Raw genomic sequence first — 26,607 nt, 5'->3', positions numbered from 1 at the left:
CAGCTTTCAGCTTAGGTGGGTAAAAAATTGAACACTGACGAGGAATAAAACCATAGGTTTTTTTTTTATTTTAAAAGTAGAAATATTCCAAATATGAGCCTCAGGAGCCCAGGTATGTTGTGGATTTGTACAGGTTGTGTATTTGATACACCAAGGCCACTCTACGATATAAAATATTTCCTGATGTAATAAGCAAGCTATCAAATGCCGATATTTAATACAACTTTCAAGCTTTTAAATAACCATTACGCGCTCCGCGCCTACATTAGACAGATTCATCCACTTGATTCAGAGGAAACATTATCAAATAATAGGCCTAATCATGTACGTCTTACACTGTCCAAAAGACGCTTAAAATCCAACAAAAGAGCAGTCAAGGTGACAAGGCTTCGTATGTGTTTCACGTTCGAGGGATAAAATTTTTCACACGACTTGGGTATTTTATCTCTCGGTCCCTGTTGCTCTCCTCTCAGTCATCAGACTCTATTCCGTCAACCAGGTATTTCATACTTTGCTTAAGTCTTTTATTATGATATTTGCAGTTAAATATTTTCTTCACAAACAAGAGGAAGATTCGCGCCATTATAAACATCTTGATTTACACCATTATAAACATCTGATTTTATTTTGGGGTCGGGTTTGGTATCTGATAATATTCTGACCTTTGGTCCGATGACAGAGAGGAAAGTTGGTAGAATGAGTACGGCATGAATAAGTCCAAACACAATCACCATGAATAACACCTTGAAAAACGACTGAAAAATAAAACTCTCAGAGAAATTCAACATCACAAGGCCAATAATTGTTGACAGCGCTCCATTTATAACAGGACCGCCTGCCAATTCAAGTGCATCCTGAACACGCCCCTTTCGCTCACGTGATTGTGACGTTAGATATGCGTGACAAAGATGCGCGCTGAAATCCACAGAGAATCCCACAGATATGATGAGTTCGATCATTGTGACAGAGCTGATGTTAAGACCCCAGAACGGGAGAAATCCGAACACTCCCAGAAGAATTGACACAAGGGAGATGGACACAAAAGTTATAATAAGAGGGTGCGGCATGAAAAAACACGCAACTAAAAACATGGCGGCTACTGCAACACCAACTGTCTGTAGCGTGCTTCTTACCACGATGGCATACTGTTCAAAGAAAACAAAGAGTGGTGAGTAGATAAAACACGGTAGTCTGGATGATTGCTCAAGCTCTCTAATTCGGAGGAGAAATTGTCCCTGAACGTCACTCGTCCTTAAATTCTCCGAAAACAAGTAAAACCTTGAGTAGTTTATGTTTGTAAAGCCTGGTGAAAATATCACATCACCCTTAAAAATTCTTGTTTCATTTAAGAAATGTCTTAAAGACGTAAATTTGTCTCCAAAAGTACCATTTCCCACAACTGTAATATATGTCGATAACCAATTTATTTCTAGGTTATCTTTGATAAGAGGTTCCATTTTAAGTTTATTAAGGAATTTAAATATTTGCTGCCGCATTTCTTCGTTTTGATAATCTACCGGATCTTTGAATACAATTTGAAGTGGAATTTCCCATCGGAAATTTTCGAAATCCCAAGTGCTAGCTTTGTAATAGTCGGAACTTTCCAAAGCCAAATCTGAAAATCTGAAGCCCTGCTTTAGTGATGTAACACCCCATACAGAAAGAGCAATATATCCCAGGTACAGAATGAAAACAACCACACGAGAGGCATTGTGGCGAGCCAGGAACTGAACGAAACGTTTTGGATAAATCTCGAGCAAGCTTTCAACATCAGCTCGTGACGTTGGCTTCTCTCCAGAGCAACAAGTGACGTAACACGCCGAGAAGCCCTCGCTTCGGAGCTGTGCTCGGGGTTTTGTAGATCTACACGTCACGGAATGCTTCGCAGCATCCATCTTCTGCTGGTGAATGACAATAGATGGCGCTAAAATGGTGAGCTGGTTGACGTAGCAGAAGAAAACAGCAAGACCTGAAAAAATACAGTTTTGTTTTGAAAGGAGATGAACGATAACACTGAAGACCGAATTAATCTCATCCGTGATGAAAGAAAAGGTTTTATGCGGGGATTTTGGACAAGACAATTATACTATAATATGGATGGCATTTTTGAGTCATATAAAGCTTCAAATTAAGAGAAATTTAATTGTGCTCTTGCCTGTATATATACAGAAGTTTTGGATGGTGACAAACACAGATGTGTAGCCAATGAAGAACGTGAGTAGATCAGTAAGGGAGGTGACTGTGATTGCCAGTCCGCTGGTCCTCAGAGTGCGGTCCATTCTCTCCTCCAGTGACATCTCCTGTCCTATAGTCTGCGCATGCCCAGAGACGATGATAAACATATCATTGATGCCAATGCCTAAAGAATATCATAAATAAACAAAAACATAGCTATATTCACAAATATCGAGTTAACACGTGGGGAAAATGAAAATCATTAAGGTTACTATTTGAAACTGATTCGCATTTGTTCCCAATATATAAATTTATAACAGTTTGACTAATTCATTTCTTGCACAATGATTTTCAGAGAATTATACTAGTATGTCATGACTTGCCTATAATCAAGAAAGGCATGACTCCAACAGAATTCATGAACTTCATCCCACAGGCGCTAGCTATCCCCGCCGCAGGGACCATAGAGAGAATCGCACAGAAGACGCCAACGCGTCCCAAATTCTGCCGATCGTAAACACAATCAACGCGTCTTCCGGCAGTTGTTATGGATGCATAGACCACCATGAGACCCACTGTGATCATGAACAGATGAGCCTCAGCCATGGAGCTTTTGGTTACCTCGTCGTCCAAAGCACTGTGATAGGTATAGGCCAGTTCTGTATAATTTGTCCGCGTACTCTGTATGAAAGTCACAAATTCTTTGACCCATCTCTCTGATAGATGACCCTGCTCTAATGGATGCTTCTGGAGGTAATATCGTAGTTTTAACATGCCTGCTGAAACTAGGCGATCACCATCAGTTACCACCTTTCCTAACATGGCGGACAACAGAACTGTTTCCTTGTACACAGGATAGGTCACATTTTTATTTTGCAAATTTCTGATAAATTCTGCAGAGAGAAGTTCCTCTCCGAAAATAACACATTTATTATTGCTTTTTGCGCAGAGAGATTCATATGACGAATTCTTGTTTGACTGGTCTACAATTAATACGTTCTTTGTAATAAGGTTGTGAATTTTCTGCACCTCGCGATGTGCGTTAGCATCGAATACATTCCCGCCATTCTTTGAACGAATGATAACTTCGGCAAAATAACCGACGTCTGCCAATGAATGGATTTGATAGTTTTCATGATTGGATGATTCAAACACGCTCCTCACAATATCGCGATCTTTAGAGGCCTGATTATTTTCTGGTAGGTATTGCGTCTCCAGGTCGTTTTCAAACTCCAGTCGAAGAAGGCCGATCCCGAGTAAAAGGTTTAAAATGATGGAGCAGATGATGAAAATCCATGGATGCCGCGCAATCAGTCGACCGTAACGTCCAAATAATCGGGCGATCTTCCGGTCATGTGCAGTGTAGCATCGAGAGAAACACATGGACGACATGGTAAAAATAAGATTCTGTAAGAAAATAAAAAAAGTCCATTTAAAAAATACATGCACAATAACATTGTATATGTATTGACATTAAACCATTTTAATTCTTTTAGAATTCATCACACCTACCCAGTACCTGAAAACCATGGTTTTTTTAACATAAAGATGATAAATAAAGTTTTTTTTTCATTTACGATTATATGCACAAAAGCCATTTGTGTTACATGTAGTTACATCTAATAAGTTGATGCAACGTGATTAAGCCTGCAAGCAGAAATGTATGAACTCGTCAATTATGTCAACATGTACAACATCGAAATCCATGTCTCTATAGGAATGTTCACGTGTGCCTTGTGTCAACCCTGAAAAACTTCTATGTTAGCCATGCCAGTGTTTTGTACAACTGACCCTTTATAAGGGTTTTCTTCGTATTTCCGGAACATAATATCAATAGTAATTATGTATTTATACGATATGCTTAAATATTTTAGTTTAGTTTTCGACATCCCAGGAAGTCAATGTGAACATAACTAATACTTCCTCAGTTATACATACTGTTTTTCAAAGTATTAAGAGCCATTCTCTGTAACGACTTGAACTTTTATAAAGGAAATGTGGCACGCATAGTCTCAGAATTTCTCCAAACTCTCTACGATAAAAGTCTTTTATACCGTAAACTCAAATCAGGCAGAAATTGGTTGCTACGTGTCATGGTTACCATGGCAACATGTCCTAAAGTTTGAAAAATGGCATTTTTCAACATGTTCAGAGCCCCACAGTTAACGTTTGCAGAAAAGCAAACAAGTGGCAATGATTGTTTCTGAAAGTTGAAGGCCTGATGTCTTAAATGCATGATAAACATGTTTGGTAAATCAACTATTACATACCTTACTATGGAAACAAAGTATTCAAAAGTAATAATTTTGCTCATTTAATTTTATAAGATCATACACTTAAGAATAAAAATAAATTATAGGTTGAAATGCAAGCAAATAATAGACAAAAGATCCTTGTAACATATACCAAGGAAGAAATATGGTATTTCTTATAGGTTGGCAATGGTTGCCATGGTTTTAATACCAAGAAGGGATTTTCAATTTACTCTCTTAGTGTTTAAATCTAATCCTATCTTTTTAAAAAGCATATTTCTAAATAACTAATGAACAATTTTTAAAGACGTTCATGTGACCCTAATTTTCACATTTCAAAAAATTCAAATTCAATTCTTTAAATAGAGCGTTGGTATGGAAATAAGCCGAAAAAATATGCATAAAAATCTGAAAAATATTCTGTTTCCTTGGATACGTACCCTTGTATGTAGATTCCCAAAACTTTTATGATTGATAATTATGAACAACTAACCTGACTTTAAATTTTGACTGCCACCCAATCTCTAACTGGATGCAAAAAGCTGGCACATAGGGTTTAATATTGATATAAAATTAACAAAATCGAACATTTCCCTTCTTGGTTACCATAGCAACAGTGTTGTATTTTTCAACAAACGTTATCAATATATTATATGATATTCAACTTTAGTTCTACCAGATAAGTACTATTCAAGGTGAGTCAAATAATATGTTTCTTGAATAAAAGGTAAGAAAATTCCTAAGGCAGCAAAAAAAATATCACTTTAAACAACTGGTACATTGTTTCCATGGTTACACTGCAAAGTAACAATTAATCCCAATTTTTCTTATTTTGTCAGTGTTGCAAGGTCTTAAGGATGTATATGTGCCAGTCATGAATGTTATTGTTTTTCCTGAAGATAGTAGCATTAACCCAATCTTAGCAACATATTTTGCATGGTTACACTGTGTTACCATGGCAACCATGAAAGTAATTTTTAGAATAATATTGCCAATACCTAATTACTTAAGGTCAAATATTTTTATTGTTTTTTCCTTAGGTTATTGATTGAGTTTGGTCATTTAACACCTATCATTAGTGAATATTGAGCATTTTTCTGCATTTTTCAGCATCTAAAATGTATTCCAAATGTACCCATGGTTACCACTTACTTAGAGATAAATTCTAAATAGTTTCTTTATAGCATAAGTGGCAACAAGGTGTCAGGTTTTTGTGAGAATGGTTTGTTTGTTTTTCTTAGTCTTTATTAAGGCTTAATAAAGATTCAAAGTAGCTGAAAATCTCAATTTTTCTAACTTTTCTGGCTGTTACCATGGCAACCAAGACACATAGCAACGAAATTTTATTTGATATATGTTTCTGGTGTTAAGTTGTAATAATGGGCAAAGTTTCATCAAAATCGGTGACCATGCGTGGCAAAGAAGTTTAAGTGGTTACAGAGAATTGCTATTAATTCGTGATTGACACAGACACATACAAACATGTCATACCTATCGATCTACTCTGAATAATTATACTATTAAATTATTTACAGATTAATCAGTTTAGTTATTATTTCATGTTATTAACTTCGTTATATATATTTATATAGATACATGTATTGTTTAGAAGTTGGTTAAAATGCATAGTTCAAACTTCCATCTCCAGGTATATAAAATAATTAAACCTTTATTTTAGATGACGTTATTATAATATCAACGACCTAATCAAGGTCCTTTGCTCTGAGTTTTTATAATTTTGCTCTGCTGTTAAATTAATAGATCTGTGGCTTCTGTTTACATTAATCACTATATAATAATTTTTAATGTCATATAACAATATACTAATATACGGAGAAATACTTATACGTATCGAGTGATTCAAGTTCTTTATTTCTTTGCGTCATACGACACATCAGATTACATATATTAATAACTAAACATATATACAATATTATAAAATATAACAATATGAGAGTGATCATAATCAATAAATAGCAAGTAAACTACATGTAGGACGTGTTTTATAACAGGCAACTGTAATTATAAAACACTTAAAAAATTTACAAATGTTTCATTCTTCTAGTGGAAGCTTGATATAAATATTTTCCAAGGTAACAAAGTTCCTTTATATTTTGTACACTTAGAAGTTGAATTAATTTCCAAACACTGGATTTCTTATAATAATACTTTTTCAAATACTTAGATCTAAGGTCATGATAAAAAGGACATTGTAAAATAAAATGAAATTCGTCTTCGATAACATTCAAAGAGCACATTTTACATAATCTGTTTTTTTCTAATTTCATTAACATATCTACCAGTTTCAACATTTAGATTATATGTGCAGATAGTCTAATTCTAGCAATTTAATTGTATTTTGTACATATAATAAATAGGTTTACGCAAGTAATATTGTATACCAAAATTATCAACCAAATGTTGGTATAGCGGGCTACGGGCATTGTTACAAATATTAGAAATCATAGTATGGTTATTCACCTCAAGGAATCTTTGTTTTACTAACATGTAAGTATTATCATTGAAATCTGCATCAAATATATAGCCAAGTCCCAGTTTATTAAGTTCATTTTGAATATCTCTGATCCAAATATCATTATTCTTTAATCTTTCTTCCAAGCATGATTTTAGTAGAATATTTTGTGTCCCCTTTAGTTTCAAAAAATATTTCATACGTATCACACATCAGTATCGGGGTCCAGCATGTGTTCGGTGTATTTACATTGATGTTAAGTAATATTACCACCATTTAATAATTATATAACTCTGGTTTTAATTAATGTCTTTGCCAGACAACAGAATAAAGTTAAGCTGACCATGCATGGTCTGGTGGTGTTGAATAAAATGACATAATCGCCGTAAACAATGGAAGGGTTTTAAAGATAAAGTAGGTATGTATACACCACATGGGACATGTAATGTACTACTTTCAGCGATCTGATAGATGAATATTTATTCAGTAGGTACATATATAAACACAATATGTAAATGAATGCATAATTATGGAACGCCGCAACTGCCTTATGTGGAGAATTTTCATTATATGCTGATATTTCCACATTATATGCTGATACTTTGTCATTATATGCTGATACTTCAACATTATATGCTGATACTTTGTCATTATATGCTGATACTTTGACATTATATGCTGATACTTTGTCATTATATGCTGATACTTCAACATTATATGCTGATATTTCAACATTATATGCTGATATTTCAACATTATATCCTGATACTTTGTCATTATATGCTGATACTTCAACATTATCTGCTGATATTTCAACATAATATGCTGATACTTTGTCATTATATGCTGATACTTTGATATTATATGCTGATATTTCCACATTATATGCTGATACTTTGTCATTATATGCTGATACTTCAACATTATCTGCTGATATTTCAACATAATATGCTGATAATTTGTCATTATATGCTGATACTTTGACATTATATGCTGATACTTCAACATTATATGCTGTTACTTCAACATTATATGCTGATACTTTGACATTATATGCTGATACTTTGACATTATATGCTGATACTTTGACATTATATGCTGATACTTTAAATGTGATGATCGTTTGTGACACCGGAACTTCCGGTAAGCAAGGCAGGTGTTCTTAAATTCAACAAGTACGTGTACAAAATGTTGCATTTATTGGAAAAACTGGGTTTGCGGCATGTAAATGAACAGTTCGAGCGGGAAAAAATAACACCAGATATTGTGTGTCAGCTATCAATGCAAGATTTTGAAGCCTTGGGAATTTCAGATAGGGCTGAGATGATGAATCTTAGAATTGAGTGTGTGAAGTATGGTGGATCTAGACCGAACCAAATTCAGAGTAAGGTAGGGCCTCCCATGTATGATATTCCAAAATCAACTTTAGAGAATTTAATTGAAAATGATTTTAAGATAGCTGACATTGCAAAACTTTTAAGGGTGTCAGAAAGAACTGTTTATCGTCGAATGACAATATCTGGATTGAGTAAAATGCATTTTTCGGAAATAAATGAAGACGACCTTGAAAGAGAGATCGGAAATTTGATAAAGGATTTTCCTCTGTGTGGCGAAAATATGTTGAGACAAATGCTGCTTGCCAAAGGTATCCGAATTCAGCGATGGAGACTCAGAGACTGTATTCACCGAATTGATCAAACAGGTGTTCAGTCGAGAAGAACAGGTCGACTCCATAGGCGCGTATATAACGTAAAAGGGCCAAACCACCTCTGGCATATAGATACTAACCACAAGCTAGTTCGTTGGAGATTTATAGTAATCGGTGGCATTGATGGGTTTAGTAGGCTTGTGACATATCTTAGATGTACTGACAACAACTCATCTAGAACGGTGTTAGACTGTTTCTTGTCTGGTGTCGAAACCTATGGAATACCTATGAGAGTAAGGTCAGACAAAGGACTCGAAAACGTGTCAGTTGCAGACTACATGATTTTAAAACGAGGTGAAGGTAGCATGATCACTGGGAAGAGTACTCACAATCAAAGAATCGAGAGACTTTGGAGGGACGTTTTTGAAGGCGTTTTATGTTTCTTTTACAATTTATTTTATTTCATGGAAGAAAACGGTACTTTAGACGCCTTAAATATGAATCATTTAGCTGCATTGCACTACATTTACACAGATGAAATAAATAGAAGGCTTCAGTTCTGGACAAGAGCCTGGTCAACTCATAGAATTCGTACAGTTCTAGCTTCTCCGCTTCAGTTATGGATAAGTGGACAAATTCAAAATCCTGTAGGCATCCCCCTAAGCAGGACCGATTTACAAGATTATGGTGTGGAGGGTTACATTGATCACAACGATGTTGAATACGGCGACAGACCAGTATTTGAACCCGTTTCACGGTTTCTAAGTGAACAATGTAGAATTGCCTTAAATGATGAATTACATAGAAATAACAGAAATTTTGGAATTGAAGACTATGAAAAATGTTTAGAAATTATAAATAGATTCTAGGTATTCTTTTATTTATAAAGTTTAGAAAAAAAAACCTTTCTGGTCAATACAGTGTGGAATACTGAAAAAAAAGTAAATGAATTTATACCTACATGTAGATTGTTATTGAAATTAATCTGTGTTGCATGTGATCTCTCTAAACACGATTAATCCAGTAACTTTAATTGTAAAGCATACATATAGTATACATAATTATATTCAAGTGCAGATTCATGCTTCAATGTCAACAATAATAGCAGATGACCAAAGTAAAAATACAAGCTCAAGCTCCTCAGTCAAGAGGCCCATGGGCCACAATGCTCACCTGAGTCATCTTAGCTCCGCTGTTTTTTTGTTTTTTTTTGTTTTGTTTTGTTTTGTTTTGTTTTTTTTTTTGAATTTTTTCAGATTTTTTTTCTAATACAACGAAAAAATTTGAAACCCCGATTCTAGCCTCAGTGGGTCAAGGCTTTAAAAACATGAATTCACAATACATTCAGATTCTTCTAATTATACATATGCATTTTCTTGCAGTTCTGGAGAAAAAGGTTTTTTAACTTATGTCTGAACATTTATTAACCATTTTTAAATATTTCCCCTTACACGTAAATACCTTCATTAATTATAATAATTTCGATCCACAATATTCACCTAACTTTACTTTCCAGAATTTGATCTTAGTATTGAATATTTGCGTATCAATAGGATATGACCAAGTATCACCCTGCTACTCTCGAAGTGTTTTTAACCTCTATAAAATTTCCAGCTCCTTTCTAGCCCAAGGGTTTGATTTGGAGAAGTATGAATATGTCGTAAGTTTTCCTCTATGTATTCCAAAATACTTTTTAATCTTTTTATGTGGTCAATCTTAATCCTAGGGACATTTTTGTCCCTATCCATCCCACACCTCTCACATTTTAAATGTTTCTTCTTTGGTCCCGCATAAAGCTTTGGCCCTCTATTGTGGTCCTAGCCTACCAGTTTGATCAACCTGAATCTGTACTTCCTGAGGATGTTGACAAACTAATGTAATCATGGTTCTGTTGTTGATAGATGAAGTTTTAAGGGACGTTTCTTAATAATATTCTTATGTAAAACTGATCCCCAATTGTGACCCCACTCTAAATCTGTGGGCCATGGATTGAACAAAGTTGTATCCACACTTTGTGAGGGCTTTCATGCAAATATTATCTTCTCTGGCCTTGTGATTATTGAGATTTTTATATGACCCCACTCTATAATTCGTTTTTTCTTGATCTTCTCTCCCCTTGGAAGAAGGCGTGGCTTTTTACTTGTACAAACTTGAACATTCTTCACTAAAAGATACTTTATGCCACATTTAATTGAAATTGGTTCTGGAGTATATGAAAAATTTACACGATGCCAATGGGCCACAGCACTCTAAGTCAAAATGGTCCTTTTCACCAACAGAGTTCTTTTATATATTCTTTATTCATCAACAGACGTTTTTTATAAATGTATTCTTTATGTCAAACTTTGATTATCCATTGTGGCCTCACCCTTCCCCCAGGGGTCATGATTTGAACAACCTTAAATCTAAACTACCTGAGGATGCTTTCATATCAATATGACTAATCATGGTTTTGCTATTCTTGTGAGCAAGATTTTGAACTACATATTCATATGAAAAAAAACTTTGATCCACCATTGTGGCCCCACTCCATCCCCGGGGGAAGTTGAACAAACTTGAATCTACACTACCTTAATTATGCTTTCCTGTCAATATGACTACTCATGGATTAGCTGTTTATGACAAGAAATTTTAAAAGATTTTTTTCCTACATATTCCCATGTTAAACTTTGATACCATATACTGTGGCCCCACACTGCTCCAGGGGATCATGACTTGAACAAATTTGAATCTACACTTCCAAATAAATATGACTAATTATGGCATTGTTGTTCTTGAGAAAATGTGAACTAAAGATTTTTTCCAATAAACTCCTATGTAAAACTGAACCCTCAATGTGGCCCCACCCTATCATGATTTGGGAAAAATGAATCTGTACTATGTTATAAGGGTTTCACTACTGTTTCAACTTTTCTGGCCCAGTGGTTCTAAAGAAGAAAATCTGTATAAGCTACCACCAAATTTTGACCAATTCTTCATTATCTCCCCTAGCAAGAGGGTGTGGCCCTTATTTGAACAAATTTGAATCCCGCTCAATCAAGAATGCTTTGTGCCAAGTTTGGTTGAAACTGGCCCAGAGGTTCTGGAGAAGTCAAAAAGTTTATGATGACAACTCTGACAGACAACAGACAAAGAAAGAGGGCGTACATGGCACGCACAATCCCCCACTCTGAGATAATATTTTTCTTAGTTTTCAAAGTTCATGAAAAAGTTATATTTTTCTAAAATTATGTTTTCAGTACTGGCATCTTCTGATCAACACATTTAATTCATTTACTTTATTGAATAACTTATTTGGTTGAAAATTTGTTTTTAAAGTTGCCAGTTATGCATATTTAGTGGAAAATGGGGTTATTTCAGCCATAAAAAATGATTTTTGAATATGAATGGGTCAAGTCTTCATTCTATATTAATGTTTAAATGACGGAAAAGTAAATGTAAAATATATTTTCTGTTTTAAAAAAAATGGAATCTGAACCCATTCTATTTGAAAATCGAAAAAAAATTTACACTTCAACAAACTTGTTGATTTAAATCACACTGACATACATTGTTGAGAACAAGACTTTGTGGCATAGTGGTTAGCACGTTCAGTCTTACGCCTATCCGTGAGCTTTGGAGAGAGTTCAATCCTGTGAGAGGGTTTTTTTTTAATCATACCTTAAAAACATAATGTAAAATATAAATATTTTATCAATAAGCTATTCAATAAAATAAAGGAAGCAAATGTGTAAAAGATTATATTGACAATACAATTTTTGAAAAATGTAACTCTTCATGAACCTTAAGAATTGAGAAATGTCTTTTTTCAGAGTGGGGGATTGTCCTCGCACAGCACGCCTCCATTCTTTCATTCAGAAAAACTCGCTTGAGCCTTCATCTCAGGTGAGCTAAAAAGGGTACGACGACAACAAAATCAACAATTTTGATCAAAATAAGCTCACTTGTTCCTTCAGCTCGAAAGTGCTACAAAAAGTAAAACTACATATAAATATTCCGTTAACAAATTTAATATCTCAAAACAACAAAGTGATTATTGCAATTGCTAATTTACTATGAAGGGAATGAAATTTATTCTTTTTTATCGAACTTTTCATTTCTAAACTGTGTGCTTAACAGACAAAAATGAATACAAGTATTAATGGTTTGTGCAGCTTTCAAAAAAAAATTTTGTAGTGATTCAAACAATTTCAGTTTTAATCTGCAGAGAAAAACAAAGAGGTGTTACAGGTAATCTAAAGATGACTTTTAAAAAATAACACACATTCACAGTTTATTTTAGATGGTGTCGGTTGAATTGATATTCTTTAAATTTGCTAAACCCTATTTTGGAATAAAGAACAGCTATACGTTTTTTACAAATATAACTTTCTGAATCTCGAACATTCTCAGAGAATTTAATGCGAATTGGTTTAATTCAACTTAATTTACTGAGCATCAAATTGCTTCATATTATCTTCAGTGAAGCTAATTTGAATTTATTTTAATGCTTTAATGCTTTTCACTCGTGTGGAAAATCTAGGTCAGATCCATCATCCAAAGCAGGTTGGTGTACTTTACTAGATGCATCATCCATGCAAGTTTGGTCCAGGTAGAGTTTAGTTACTTAGGAATGGACCTGCTCTAAAAACTGGTCACTCATCTAGAAAATCTAGGTCAGATCCAGCATCTAAAGTAAGTGTGGTAGTGTCCATCCCTTGATGTATCATCCATGCAAGTTTGGTCCAGGTAGGGCTTATAATTACTTGGGAATGGACCTGCTCCTAAAACTTAATCCGGGACACAGACGCTAACACTGGGGGTATAGCATAAGATCATCAAGACGAGGTGACCTAAAAATGTATCGTTCTGATTGATGTTACATTTAAAATATGTACAACCTAAAGGCATTTCTGAAGTAAAAATTCCCTTATTTTTATACTTAATTATAGAAAATCAAATTATAAGGAATAAATTTAATAGCTACCTAAGTTTGACTGAAAATGGCCCAGTGGTTCTTTACAAAAAAAGTCAAAAATGTGAGGTTTACAGACAACAGGCAGACACCAGACATCCTTTTATCAGAAAAGCTTACTTGAGCTATTGGCTCTTGAGCCATAAAATTTAGGAAATGATAAGAATGAATTCATTAAAAGCATGTTCACTATAACTGAGTTTTACTGGATCTTGTAACTGAACAACAAATAAAAGAGCATTATGTAGTGGGCTAAAGCATTTAAAAAACAAGGCATGTCTTACCTGAAATAAATAATAAAAACAAACAAGAGGCCCAAGGGCCTTGAATCGCTCTTCTGATAAACTGTACAACCTATCACTTCTTTTTGAAGCCTCTAAGTATCCTGTATATTTAGATAAACCCTTGAAATTCCAAAGGTAGGTCATCATGACCTACACTTTAGATGAAACTTTCTAAGAACCCAAGATGATTCTAAGCCAATTAGTTCCTGAGAGTTGGTCATGGTGACCTACTTTTCACTTGTCATTCTCTGAGGACCCAAGATGCATCAACTAAGTTTGATGATTCTAAGCCAATTATTACCTGAAATATTTTTAAAATTATAACCATAAAATTTCAAAAGTAGGTCACAGTGACCTTCTTTTCAGATGACATACTTTGAGGACCCAAGATGCATCAACTGACAAAGTTTGATGATTCTAAGCCAATTAATACCCGAAATATTTAATTATAGTCATATAAATTGAAAAGTACATGTAGGTCATGGTGACCTACTTTTCAGTCGACCTACTCCGAGGACCCAAGATACATCAACTGACAAACTTTGATGACCATAAGCCTTAAATTGTTCAAAATATGCCTCTAAATCATTTTGAAAAAAAATGGCTGCAAAATTTAAAAAGTAGGTCACCGTGACCTACTTTTGAGTCAACATGATATGACGTCCTTAGATGCATCAACTGACAAGATTTGATGATCCTAATTCTTATAGTAAGCAAAATATCAACATTTTAATAAAATGTAATTTTTGGTCAAATTTGAAGTGACCTTGAGACCCAGCCCTTTGCCCAGGGTAAATCCCCATGCAAATTTTAATCTACAACATATCCTCATCCTTTTGTGTAAGTTTGGTGATAATCTGCCCAGTGGTTCTTGAGAAGAAGATTTTTTAGCAACCAGTACTTTTGTTTCTATTTTCCTAATTATATCCCCTTGTTTAAGGGTCACAACCCTAGTTTTAGTATGAATGGGGGCCCTTGGGCCAAGGATACCTTGTGACAAATTTGACAATAATTGGCCAAGGGGTCCTTGAGTTAAGGCCCATATTCTAAAAAGTTTATGCACACAGCACAAATGGCCATAGCATTAGTTCTTTGAGCTTTGAGCTCAGAAGAGCTAAAAACCTATGGGCCTTAACGGTCACCAGAGTATCACAAGTTTTTCTGGCTATGAATTTTAGACATTTAAACCTTAGTAAAAGGCAATTCGGAAGGGGACGGAGAAAGATCATTGACGAAAACTTGATCTGGACTGTAAAAGATATAATTGAGAGTGACCTATGTAACATAATATTTCAGTAATATCAGCAGTTTTGGTTTAAAAAAAAAAAACATGCTGTATAGGGATGGGTATCGGCAAAGATTTTGTATCGTGATATATCACGATTTTCCCCCCAAAATATCACGATAAATCGTGATATTTTTACATGCAATTTTTACTACAATTTCAAATGAATTTCCATAATAGTTCTTAAAATATGCTATATAAAAACATAACTTTACTTTTTAAATTTTCATTTATATAATATAAAGCATATTTTGATGCCATTGTTTAACTGTTTTCAACATTTTTTACACTTCCTGGAATTGTTATTCAATAGTTTGAAGAAATAAATGAATAATTTCCGGAATTTATAGTTATGTACCAAATACCGGTATTTTAGTCTCTGTATCACGATACGTATCACGCAATAAAAAATCGCAATATACCGGTTTACCGATAAAATCGCGCATCCCTAATGCTGTACCAGTTTTATAATTTTTAAGCTAGACATGAAATACCTTTGACATCAAAGATTTTACTGGCTCTGACTTCATTGTATGTCCTTTTAAATAACCCAAATTGATATAAATTTACAACATTTTATGAAATTTTGATGACTATATTAGTAAAGATTCTTATAGATTTTGTATGATTGTTTGCTTGATTAAATTGTCAATATTTTTTCTGTGCAACGAGTCTGCATAATTTTTGAATGGCCCATGTACATGTATTACAAATTATATATATGCATCAAATTCTAAAGTATATGTGTAACAAAGAGATCTATAAAATGAATTGCAGAAACTAGAAATATCTCATAGGACATGAATGCCTCATCCAGGGCTCATTCGCAATGCACCATGAAAATTTGTATTAGTGTATGTATTTTGATGATAATACCTTGTATAATTTCTTAAAACTGAGTTTAATACACAATAAATAGTAAAGTCAAAGGTTGTTGGGAAGGTCAAGGTAAAAAAAAAAATGAACACAGTTGATAAATTCTCCCCAAAAAATGTAACAGTGCATAAGCGTCAAAGGTTATTGGGAAGATCAAGTTAAAAAAAAATTGGACACAGTTGACAAATTCTCACCAAATTAAGCTTACATAAAAAATAAGATGGTTACAACAAACACTATATGCTATGGCCACATTCATGGCAGGCATTAAAAAAAACAATTTCTCAACAATGTCTGCCAAACTTTTGGTGAATAGAACAGTTAATTAAACAAGACCATAGAATGTGTTTAAAAAGGCATAATCAAAGAGAGGAAAAAGTTCCTCATCTTTTGGCAAATTAATTTCTAAACTGCCTCTTGGCAACTTTAAACTATTGATGCAAGTGTTTGCAGTTGGAATGAAGCTGTGATCCTCACGCATTTTCACAAACTCTATTGAGGGTGGGTGGCAAAATCCGAGGATGGGTTCTTCTGATGCTCCTGTAACGAACTGAAGTACATGCTGCAGTGACACATCTCCCCTTCTTCCACCTATAAATGTCAAGATTTATTATACATTTGCATAATAAAGCCCATCTTTAATCTGAAAAAATACTATGTACTAGACAAGGTAGAAAAGAAAATTAATATACATGCATAATATCAACTATCATTAACTGTAAGCTAAGAAATTGAAATTGAAACTGCTAATCATTCTGTGTTCAGCTTCCTTTAACATCCTTTATTTTTGTAATCCAATACTACATTATTAGTATTATCAGAATAATACAGTCAACCTAATTTGTCTAAAGCATGTCCGTGCATGGAGACAATTTGTGATGTCTCCCTTACTTGAGTGTGACAACTGTGTTGTCTCCCTTTACTGGCTGACCCATAAAATGTAGTATAAACCCAGATGACTGATATAATTAATAATCATACATGCAGGTTGGTAAACAATGAATTCTAATGTGACATTTAAAGTTGTCTGTGAATTTTTTTTTTTTTAAATAATGAGTCAAGAGTAGTAGATGTAAGAAAACAAGAGGTTTGCCTGATATTTATTACTCTTTTTATTAAATTTTGATCTATATTGAACTCAATATCCCCTACCATTGAACGTTAAGAAACTCTACCAAATGATACTTGCTGGGACTAGATCTTGAAATATCCTTTCCTTACAACTGTCTAGTAATATATGGCTTTATAAAATAGTGATACAAAATTTTGGAAACATCTAACAGAGTACAAGAACTGAGTAAATTAACTTACTAGCTGCTGCTCGCAAGTATCTCAGAAATGCTGCATACACATAATTTTCATACTTTCTGTCATTTGAACCATCTTCAGAAAACTGTGGTTTTAGTAGCTGTGTAACAGCTTTCAATGTAAGACAAGTTTTGCTTGGTCTTAGGAGGTGTACGAACATAGTTAAAATGCTTCCAACCTATATGAAATAAAATGAAGAGAGTTTAGATAAGGCTAAGAAAAAATTACAAAGGAAAAATAATATAGACTAACGGTATTCTAACATGGTTTTTGTAAACATCACAGAGTGCTTCCAGTAATTGTTCCATCTAAATTATATATATATAGCTCCTCAGTCTGTGAATATACATGCAAAGAGATAATATGAATGTCTGTAATTGTTAAAGTTAAAACTGTTGTTTACGTTTTGACTGCATACATGCAATGTACCTATAAATATTCAATGTACATCATATTTCCAGATGTGAACTTGAAGTAGCAGTGTAGTTTAAGCCAAGGGGGAGACAGGGGCAGTCATGCAAATTAGGAGCAACTTATTTCAACTCTCTTAAGAAGCAAAGCAGTAATTATAGTTATCTCAAGTAGAACCAGCATTAGCATGAAAGCATAATTAATCTATTTTTTTTTTTATGCATGTATATATATCTGCCCAATTTTACTGTAAAGAGCAAAGTACATGTGGACAGGAACCCCCCCCCCCCCAGTATTCAACCTCGGGGCTTGTTGGACATTTCTCAAATTCTATTTATTACACTTATTTATCATGTATACCATAGGAAAAATCTTGAAAAAATGCAAAATAATTGTTCCATACAAAAAAATACAAAATACCTACTTTACATTATAAGAGAGAAAGGTATGTCACTCCAATTTGTTTGCATTGTATCCTGCTGTTCTTTCTGGGTAAAAAAAAGTATTTATTTCAACCTAAAATGTCGGTTCACATTGTCTATACATAAGAATATTTCTGCCATAGTTTATGCTGTCAAAATGACTCTGAATCTCATAAGAATCCAACAATTAATCCTCAAACACAAACTAGGTCATCCTTGGAGTCCATGATTTATTGAATTTAAAAAAAAATATTTTAAGTTATAAATATGTTCATCATTTTATTTTGGAAATTTTTCCCAACAAATTGGGAAAAAATTGGGCCTATTTTTCATTGGGAGTGGGGCTGAATTTTGAACCAAGAAGGTACTAATAAATCCCTGCAAGTTTTCTTTAGAAGGTATCCTTCCCCTCTTGTGATCATTAGGGATGTAATGTAATGATATACTGGTATGTAACCCCATGCACAAAAATATAGTACAGTATTGTGGTACAAAAACTGTTTACCTGTATATCATGATAGATAACATTGCAATTTATACTTTTTTTTTTTTAACTTTTATGTAATCAAAGTGATTTCTTAATATACTTATGTTTTTTTGTGTTCAGAGACTATTAAACAGTACATAATTTTTTGTGAACTAAAGAAATCATCTTCAACTTTTATCCTTTCATATTTTACTGGAGAATTTCTCATATCAACACAGAAACACACAAATCAAAAATTATGAAGAATAAAACACTGCAATATATTCCAGGATTCAGCTCAGTGTATCAATATATACCACGATACACTTTAGTCATATCAATATACCCCCCCCCCCCCCCCCCCCCCCGTTAACATTACCTTGATTAGTCCTAGAGAATCCAATCCAGTCCTTAAATTTTTTAAACACAGTGAGTTTGGATCTTTACTTGAAAAAAGGTCATTCAAAATATCCTCACTTAAAAATGTTGGCATTGGTCCATTCTGCAGCATACTTAGAGCTGAAAATTGGCAAAAATTATATAGTTTTTTAACACCTATTTTCATGATAACAATATTCTTTTTTGGTTTGATGTACTCTGACCCATTAGTTTCAATGTGGGTAGGTAGGTAGGTAGGTTTTTATTTTATTTTTGGAATGATAAATGTTATGAAAATCACAGATTTACATATTTATTTTTCCAAGATTCTTACCTGCACTTGAAATTCATTGATATAGTTTAGATGTATGTAAAATGCAGCAAATTTAAACAAAAAAGAAATTGGAACCTAAAGTTTAAGAGCATGTCAGACAATATGTATTTTCCAAGAAAAAAAAATAAAGTTAGTACATGTACTGAAAAAATTGATCATGTAGGGGCAATTTTGATGGATTGAACGGACTACATCAAACATATAATTTTTTATTGTTGATCTAAATGAAAATGTCTTGAAGGCATTACTATAAAAGCTCACAAAATCCAATTCTTATTCCATAATACAAAAATTTAGTAGTTCTTGGACAAATGGTATATCATCACATGTAGTATATCAAGGATGCTTGGGAACAAAAAGGAAACTATATATGTTATCTTTTATAATAATTGACTTTCCATTTCAAGACTTTAAGGAGCCAGAGTCCATGAAAATTCAACAGCCAAATTTATGCTTACGTGCTTTTATATATATATATAGCTACTGGGCACATACATGTATGGTTTTAAATTAATAGCTTTTGAGAATTCACAAAATGTTCCTGAAGTTAATCAAGTGACCTACATGCATTATGCATCACATTTTTTTTTACACCATAAAATCATTGTGTATTAAAGATAATCAATCTTAATTTTCAAAATAGTGTGTAAACTTACCCATAATTTTTCCAACTGTAATGTAATCCTTGGCCAAGTGTTCTCTTAAACCTTTATCAAAATATTTTTCTTTGATAGCACTGAGGACCAGACGGAAAAATTCTTTTCTTGGTCCTCCCTGATCTGAAGCACACTATGAATTAAGAAGAAATTAAACAAATTGCCTCTTAAGACTCACATTAGAATGATAACAAATCACATTATGCATGACATTTTGATTACAAATTTATTATTTTGATCGATTCTTAAGTTCTAAAAAATACATATTTAATTAGTCCCAAAGAGAACTTAAATTCATAAAGATTAAATCGGAATTACTAGAAATATACATGTACCTCATTATAGAAATTCACTTCCAGTGTTTTTCTCAAGTCCTCATCTTTTATGGCATTAATTTCATCAAGTGCTGTTTCTAAAACATTGGCACGATCAACTAGAATGAAAGTGGTATCTCCTTCATCAAGGGTTGCTAAATCTTCTAGTTCTAATTTTCGTCCAGTCACAATAACACTTTGCATATACCTCAGTATTTCCACAGGATCAACTATTTTTTCTGTTAAGCAATGATCAATAGCACTTGATATAACAATGTTCAACTCACTTACAGTTTCTTTATTTTCTTTATTATACATGATAGGAGTCACAGAAAAAGTTTCATTCTGTGTGAAATCTGCAGCTTCAGAACTACTGGTGGCACAGCTTGGTACAATTTCTAATTCACCTTCATGTACATAAACCAATTTATCTGTAGTTTCTCCATAGTCTTCCTTCTGATGATTAAATGAAGTTGCAGCAAAAGAAGGGAAACTAGGAGAGAAATGCATAGAATCATTCTTGTTATCATCCCCTTGCGTTTCACATGCTATATCAAAAGGGAAACTAGGAGAGAAATGCATAGAATCATGCAAATTTGAAAATGATGCAGGGACATTCTTGTTATCATCCCCTTGTCTTTTGCATGCTACATCTGTATCAGAAATTCCATCAGTCAGAGGATCTGGTAAACTGTCACTGTCACTCTCATTCTTCCAAACTTCTTTTAGTTTTGACTTGTCTTTGCATGTCTTAACATGTTGTCGAAGATCACGGATAGCGTAACTGTTTTTGCAAAACCGACAAATTTCTTCACTTTGAATTCTGACATTTTTATCAATAGGTTCTGTACTTAAGTTTGTTTGCACTGGACGTATGTATAATTTTGTCTGACTTCCAAGATATGCCTTCAGTTGAGATACTGACCATTCGCAATCAATAAGAGAAAGTTCTCTGCAATTCTGTTTACATTTAAGCAATTCAAACCCACCACACTTATTGAGCTGTGGAAATCCAAAAGTTTGACCATCTTCAGTCAATTTGTCAGATGTTATTCTTTGTAGTACGTCAGCCTCTTTGTCAGATGATAAAAATTGTATCTTGCGAGTACCCAGGCCCGCTTTAAATAGAATGTCTTTCTCTGAGGATGATGGGACCTTTAACGCTTCCTTATCAGCTAAACAAACCACAGTTACTGTCCAAGTTCTTGCAACTTTTTGGTGCTTTGTGAAACCATGATTATGCAGATCTGAAAAGTGATCATGAATAAATGATGTAAGCAACTTCCACAAAGTAAAATATATAATTGGAAAGCTGACAAATGTTTCAAGTGATTGAACAGACTTGAATCTGCATTGCTTATGGAAGTTAACATAACATGACTAATCATGGCCCCTACTGTTTAAAAAGATTATTTATTCCCATTATTGTGAAGTGTTATCCTCTTCCTAGGGACCACAATTTGAAGAATTTAAAAATCAAGACTATGGCAGAAAACTTTCACATAAGTTAATTTTTCTAGCTTGGTGCTTATCAAGAAGAACACTTATATGCTGAATAATTTGAACAACCTAAGTCCTTTATCCAGGATGTTCTGCTAAATTTAATTGAAATTGGCCCATTTCTAGAAAATAAGAGGCCCATTGGCACAGAAATAACAATCATTACATGTATTCCTATCTAAAATTTTGATTGCCTTTTGTGGCCTGTTCCTACCTAGGATCTATGATTTTTAACAAAATTTAATCTACACTGCTAGAGGATGCTTCCAATTTAATATGACTAATCAGAGCTTTGTACTTCTTGAGAAAATATTTTTAACATTTTCCCCTATAACTTCCAACATAAACAAGAGGCCCATGGGCCACAATGCTCACCTGGTTAACTTTGGCCCTGCTGTTCTTCACCAGATTTTAACCCTTGTAATACCTTTTGTGGTCCCTGACCTGACCCCGGGGATCATGATTTGAACAATTTAGAATCTACACTACCTCAAAAAGCTTCCAGTTGCAGCTTTTCTGGCCCAGTGATTCTTGAGAAGATTTTTAAAGATTTTTCCTGTATATTTCAATCTAAATCTTGAATTCCCTAATATGGCCCCACCCTACCCTGGGGGTCATTATTTCAACAATTTAGAATCTACACTACCCCCAGAATGCTTCCATTTAAGTTTCAGCTTTTCTGGTCTTGAGAAGATTTTTTTAATTTTAATGACCCCACCCTATTTTTGTCTTTTTTGATTTCTCCCCTTGTAAGGGGGCTAGGCCCTTCATTTTAAAAATTTTAACTCTCCTTCACCCAAGGTTGTACCAATTTGGTTAAAATGGCCCAGTGGTTCTTGAGAAGAAGTTGAAAATGTGAAAAGTTTACAGATGGACGTGCGACAGACAACGGGTGATCAGAAAAGGTCACTTGAGCTTTCAGCTCAGGTGAACTAAAAATATTAAAACTGAAAGTTTTTTTTTCACTTAATCAAGGTACTTTGTTGTTTGAAATCGAATGAATAACCCGTAAAATATGAATGAGTTTTCAGCATGAATATTTCTGAATAGAACCATAATGATCAGACGTGAAAATAATGGATTTCTTTCTCCTTTCGATCTCTCAAACCCCTCTATACATAGTGAGTCCCAAATTTCTTGATACAGTCACACTGATGATGAATACAACAAAATTTTGGCCAAAAGATGATAAGCAGATTACTTCCTAAATTAACAATTTTGCATAGTACAAAACAAAGAAAAACAGGAGACCAACACCTTGAGATTAAAATTGTGGAAGATTCTCACGTGTGGATACCGAAAGGTATTCAATAGGGTCTGTACCTAAAGTTGTAAACTGGAAGATATAAAACAGATCACCAACACTTCGTGAGAATGCAGCAGTGAATTTATTTTGTTCACCAGTTTCAACCAGAGACGGTCATCATCAGAACAATCAAGCATGTAGATTTATCTATTGAAGTAAAAAATGCCGATGGCGTTGCTATAAACAAAATAAAATGCGGACTGTTTTGTACATATGCGGATCTGCTTAACAACGGTATTTTATACAAGATGTAATTAGTTTATAGTTGTCTCTAAGGCTTTTTCTGACTTAAGATTTAGTAACTAAGTAAATTAAACAATTGTTTTTTGTGATTAATAAAATAGTCCATAAATTCTGTGGATCGTTATTCTTCTGTTTTGTCATCCTTGTGGCAGTTCAGGCTGTTTCAGTATACACGTGTGACGTCACAATGTAAAAAATATGGGAGGTTTGTACATATAGATTGCTTCAAAATTATACAAGAGGAAATTAGGTTACATTTCCTATGAAATTTGGGAAAACATAAAATATAGTATGGTTTCATTAAATTCTACTTCTGTAAGTCCTACTTTGCGAAGAATAATTGTTCCCCTAAATTACATTAAATTCAAATGATAACATGTAGTAGCCATACACTTTTATATATAGTATTCCCTTTAACTGAAATAGTACAATATTATGGTTGAAATGAGCAATGTCATTTACAAATTGTTATACTACCCATTGGCATATCTTTTCTTTATTATTGTAATAATTTCATACTTGTCTGTTATGGGCTCTAAATTAGAAAATAAATGTTCTGTTCTGTTCATTGTGGTACAAGAAAAGATAATTCCTAAGGAATGCTCAAAAGTTCAAAATAGTTTTCTGGTGAAATTTTGCATAGTAATGAATACAAAATTGTTAATTTACGAAGTAATCATTTTTTGGGCAAAATTTTATTGTATTCATCATCAGTGTGACTGTATCAAGAAATTTTGTACTCACCATGTTGCGCCGTTCAGCCATTTGGCCACAAAATGCAAAAAGTAGGTAAAAATAGCTACTTTGGGTAGGTTTAAATACCTGGGTATCTATTAACAGCTATGTAGTTAGAAATAGTCTTTGGACCACAGGTGCTTGTCAAGTTGAAGACAGGACCCCCCCCCCCCCCCCCCCCCCCCGATATAGACCCCCGGGCCTGTTCGACTTTTTTCTTATAAATTATATATTGATGACCCATATGTGATAAAATCTCTGTATCATCAATTCGGAAAATTGACTTAAACAAACATTTTATAAAAGTTACTACCCTACCCTATATATATATATATATATATATATATATATATATATATATATATATATATATATATATATGTACATATATAAATCGATTTATATATAGAGAGAGTGGGGTAGATTTTATAAAATATTTGTTTTAGGTAATTTTTCGAATTGTTGGTATAGATTATATCACAAATATGTCATTTAAAGATAATTTTGAGAAAAAAAGTCGTAAAGGCCCGGGGGTCTATATCGGGGGCGGGGGGGGGTCCTGTCCTCAAGCACCTGTGCTTTGGACTGGACATGTTCATGTGTTTATTACTATAAAACATTGCTAATTTACGTACCTGGTTTGGCTGGTTCATTGATCCGTCTTTTTGACCTTTTAGTCGTAAAAAGTAAGTTTCTCTGGTGATTTAACATAGATGCTACAGAACTTGCCCCTGAATTAAGCAGAGTTACTGAACATCTCTCGGTTTTGCATTTGACCATTTCTCGGAGACGAATTCGATCGCCAATAGTTGTAATTCCAAAACTGTTCAATTGTTCATCGCTCAAGCTTAAAATATTATCAACATCTATTCTCTCTTCTACAAATCTATCGATCACCTGTGGGCCGATCTTTAGTTCCTCGAGGATGCTTTTCAATGTGATCCTTTTACATGCGTTTTCACAATTTTGCGCCATTTTTATTCCTTGAACTGTTAAATAATTAACGGTATCACGATCCCGATGTTTGACCTATTTTAAAGCACCATATAGTGAAGTATCATCATATAATGTTAAAGTATCATCATATAATGTTGAAGTAACAGCATATAATGTTAAAGTATCAGCATATAATGACAAAGTATCAGCATATAATGACAAAGTATCAGCATATAATGTTGAAATATCAGCATATAATATTGAAGTAACAGCATATAATGTTGAAGTATCAGCATATAATGACAAGGTATCAGCATATAATGTTGAAATATCAGCATATAATATTGAAGTAACAGCATATAATGTTGAAGTATCAGCATATAATGACAAAGTATCAGCATATAATGTTGAAGTATCAGCATATAATGACAAAGTATCAGCATATAATGTGGAAATATCAGCATATAATGAAAATTCTCCACATAAGGCAGTTGCGGCGTTCCATACATAATGCTTGAACTTTTTATACGCAATTTATACTTTTGACAGTCATTACATACAACATTAACAGATTAAAGCCCCTCGATTTACATAAACACACAAGCCTGTATTTACACCGTTCCTTAATCAGATCAACATGCTATCATGATCACAAGGCCAGGGTTAACGTAGTTACTGAACTCTAGGGGGAAAAAAAGATCTTAATAAACTTGCCTGTTTGCCAGAAAATCACATCCTATATCGTGAAATCCCTCTGTACTTCCTTCATGGATACTTGAGCTTTCAGTTCGGCGTCCGGCAATGTCCGGTATGGCCTTAACCTCGGATCACCCCCACCGATAAGAAGGCGTCTCGCTGTTTATTTTGGCGTTATTCAAACACCATTACCGCATGTCGCGTAATAAGACCCCAAGGCTATAAAAGAAGGCGTCCCGCCGCCCATGACGGGTAATTGTGACAAGGCGCGTCACCTTCATCAAAAATCGGTATTCACCTGGAAAATTAAATATGCATTACTGGTGTTGTGTAATGGTGCATAAACAATCGTTATACCTGTACGAGGGAAGAAGATAAAATACACCGAGAATAACATACATGTTTAGTTAAGGCAGGTGTTTAAAATACTTCCCATATAACCAACTGATAAATGATTGTTGAACACTTCATAATAAAACCCACAGGCACTTATTTCGGCAGTAAATTTTTAACCCATAGTATAATAACACGTGTTATTATTATATTGTGGATTAAAAAAAATCATTACCAAAACTTGTGCCTGTGTTACAACAATAGAGAGATATGTCAATACATTTTAACTTCAACGGGTTAAAAAATTTATTACTAAAACTGGTGTCTGTATTACAACAATATAGAGATATGTCAATACATTTTAAACTTCTTATATCAAAAATAAAAATAAACACTAAGTGCCGACATGTTTTAAAAAAGTAATTTTAAAATATACCAGCAAGTCGAACGCAAAATCTATTGGGGGATGGTTGGGGTTCATATTTTCTTAAGTACCAAAAAAAAAAAATCATGCACTTTCGTACGTTCATATTTATGTAGACTGCACACCAAAAATCAGCTCAGTATCTGCTAGCGCAGGTCCGTAGCAACGATTTCAAAAGGGGGGAGACTTCCCAAAATA

General features: G+C 33.8%; 2 protein-coding genes across 2 annotated transcripts; both read right to left on the bottom strand.

Annotated features, from left to right (window-relative positions):
* Positions 1 to 45: 45 nt before the first annotated feature.
* Positions 46 to 25,932, bottom strand: LOC133186786 (patched domain-containing protein 3-like). The gene is made up of 4 exons (XM_061322094.1): positions 25,671 to 25,932; positions 2,559 to 3,582; positions 2,156 to 2,359; positions 46 to 1,969 (listed from the first exon to the last, which is right to left on the bottom strand). The coding sequence occupies exons 2-4, from the start codon at positions 3,565 to 3,567 to the stop codon at positions 543 to 545; spliced, it is 2,640 nt and encodes an 879-aa protein (XP_061178078.1). The 5' UTR covers positions 3,568 to 3,582; positions 25,671 to 25,932; the 3' UTR covers positions 46 to 542.
* On the bottom strand, positions 15,957 to 25,017 carry LOC133187248 (uncharacterized). Its single transcript, XM_061322603.1, has 6 exons — positions 24,656 to 25,017; positions 20,258 to 21,483; positions 19,923 to 20,055; positions 18,934 to 19,073; positions 17,259 to 17,433; positions 15,957 to 16,538 (listed from the first exon to the last, which is right to left on the bottom strand). The coding sequence occupies exons 1-6, from the start codon at positions 24,993 to 24,995 to the stop codon at positions 16,273 to 16,275; spliced, it is 2,280 nt and encodes a 759-aa protein (XP_061178587.1). The 5' UTR covers positions 24,996 to 25,017; the 3' UTR covers positions 15,957 to 16,272.
* Positions 25,933 to 26,607: the final 675 nt, after the last annotated feature.

This window comes from Saccostrea echinata, unplaced genomic scaffold (assembly GCF_033153115.1).
Source record: "Saccostrea echinata isolate AGI-Se365-2 ecotype Australia unplaced genomic scaffold, CSIRO_AGI_Sech_v1 ptg000014l, whole genome shotgun sequence".
Lineage (NCBI taxonomy): Eukaryota > Metazoa > Mollusca > Bivalvia > Ostreida > Ostreidae > Saccostrea > Saccostrea echinata.
Note: the sequence above shows the minus strand (reverse complement) of the source record. Positions and strands in the feature narration are given on the sequence as shown.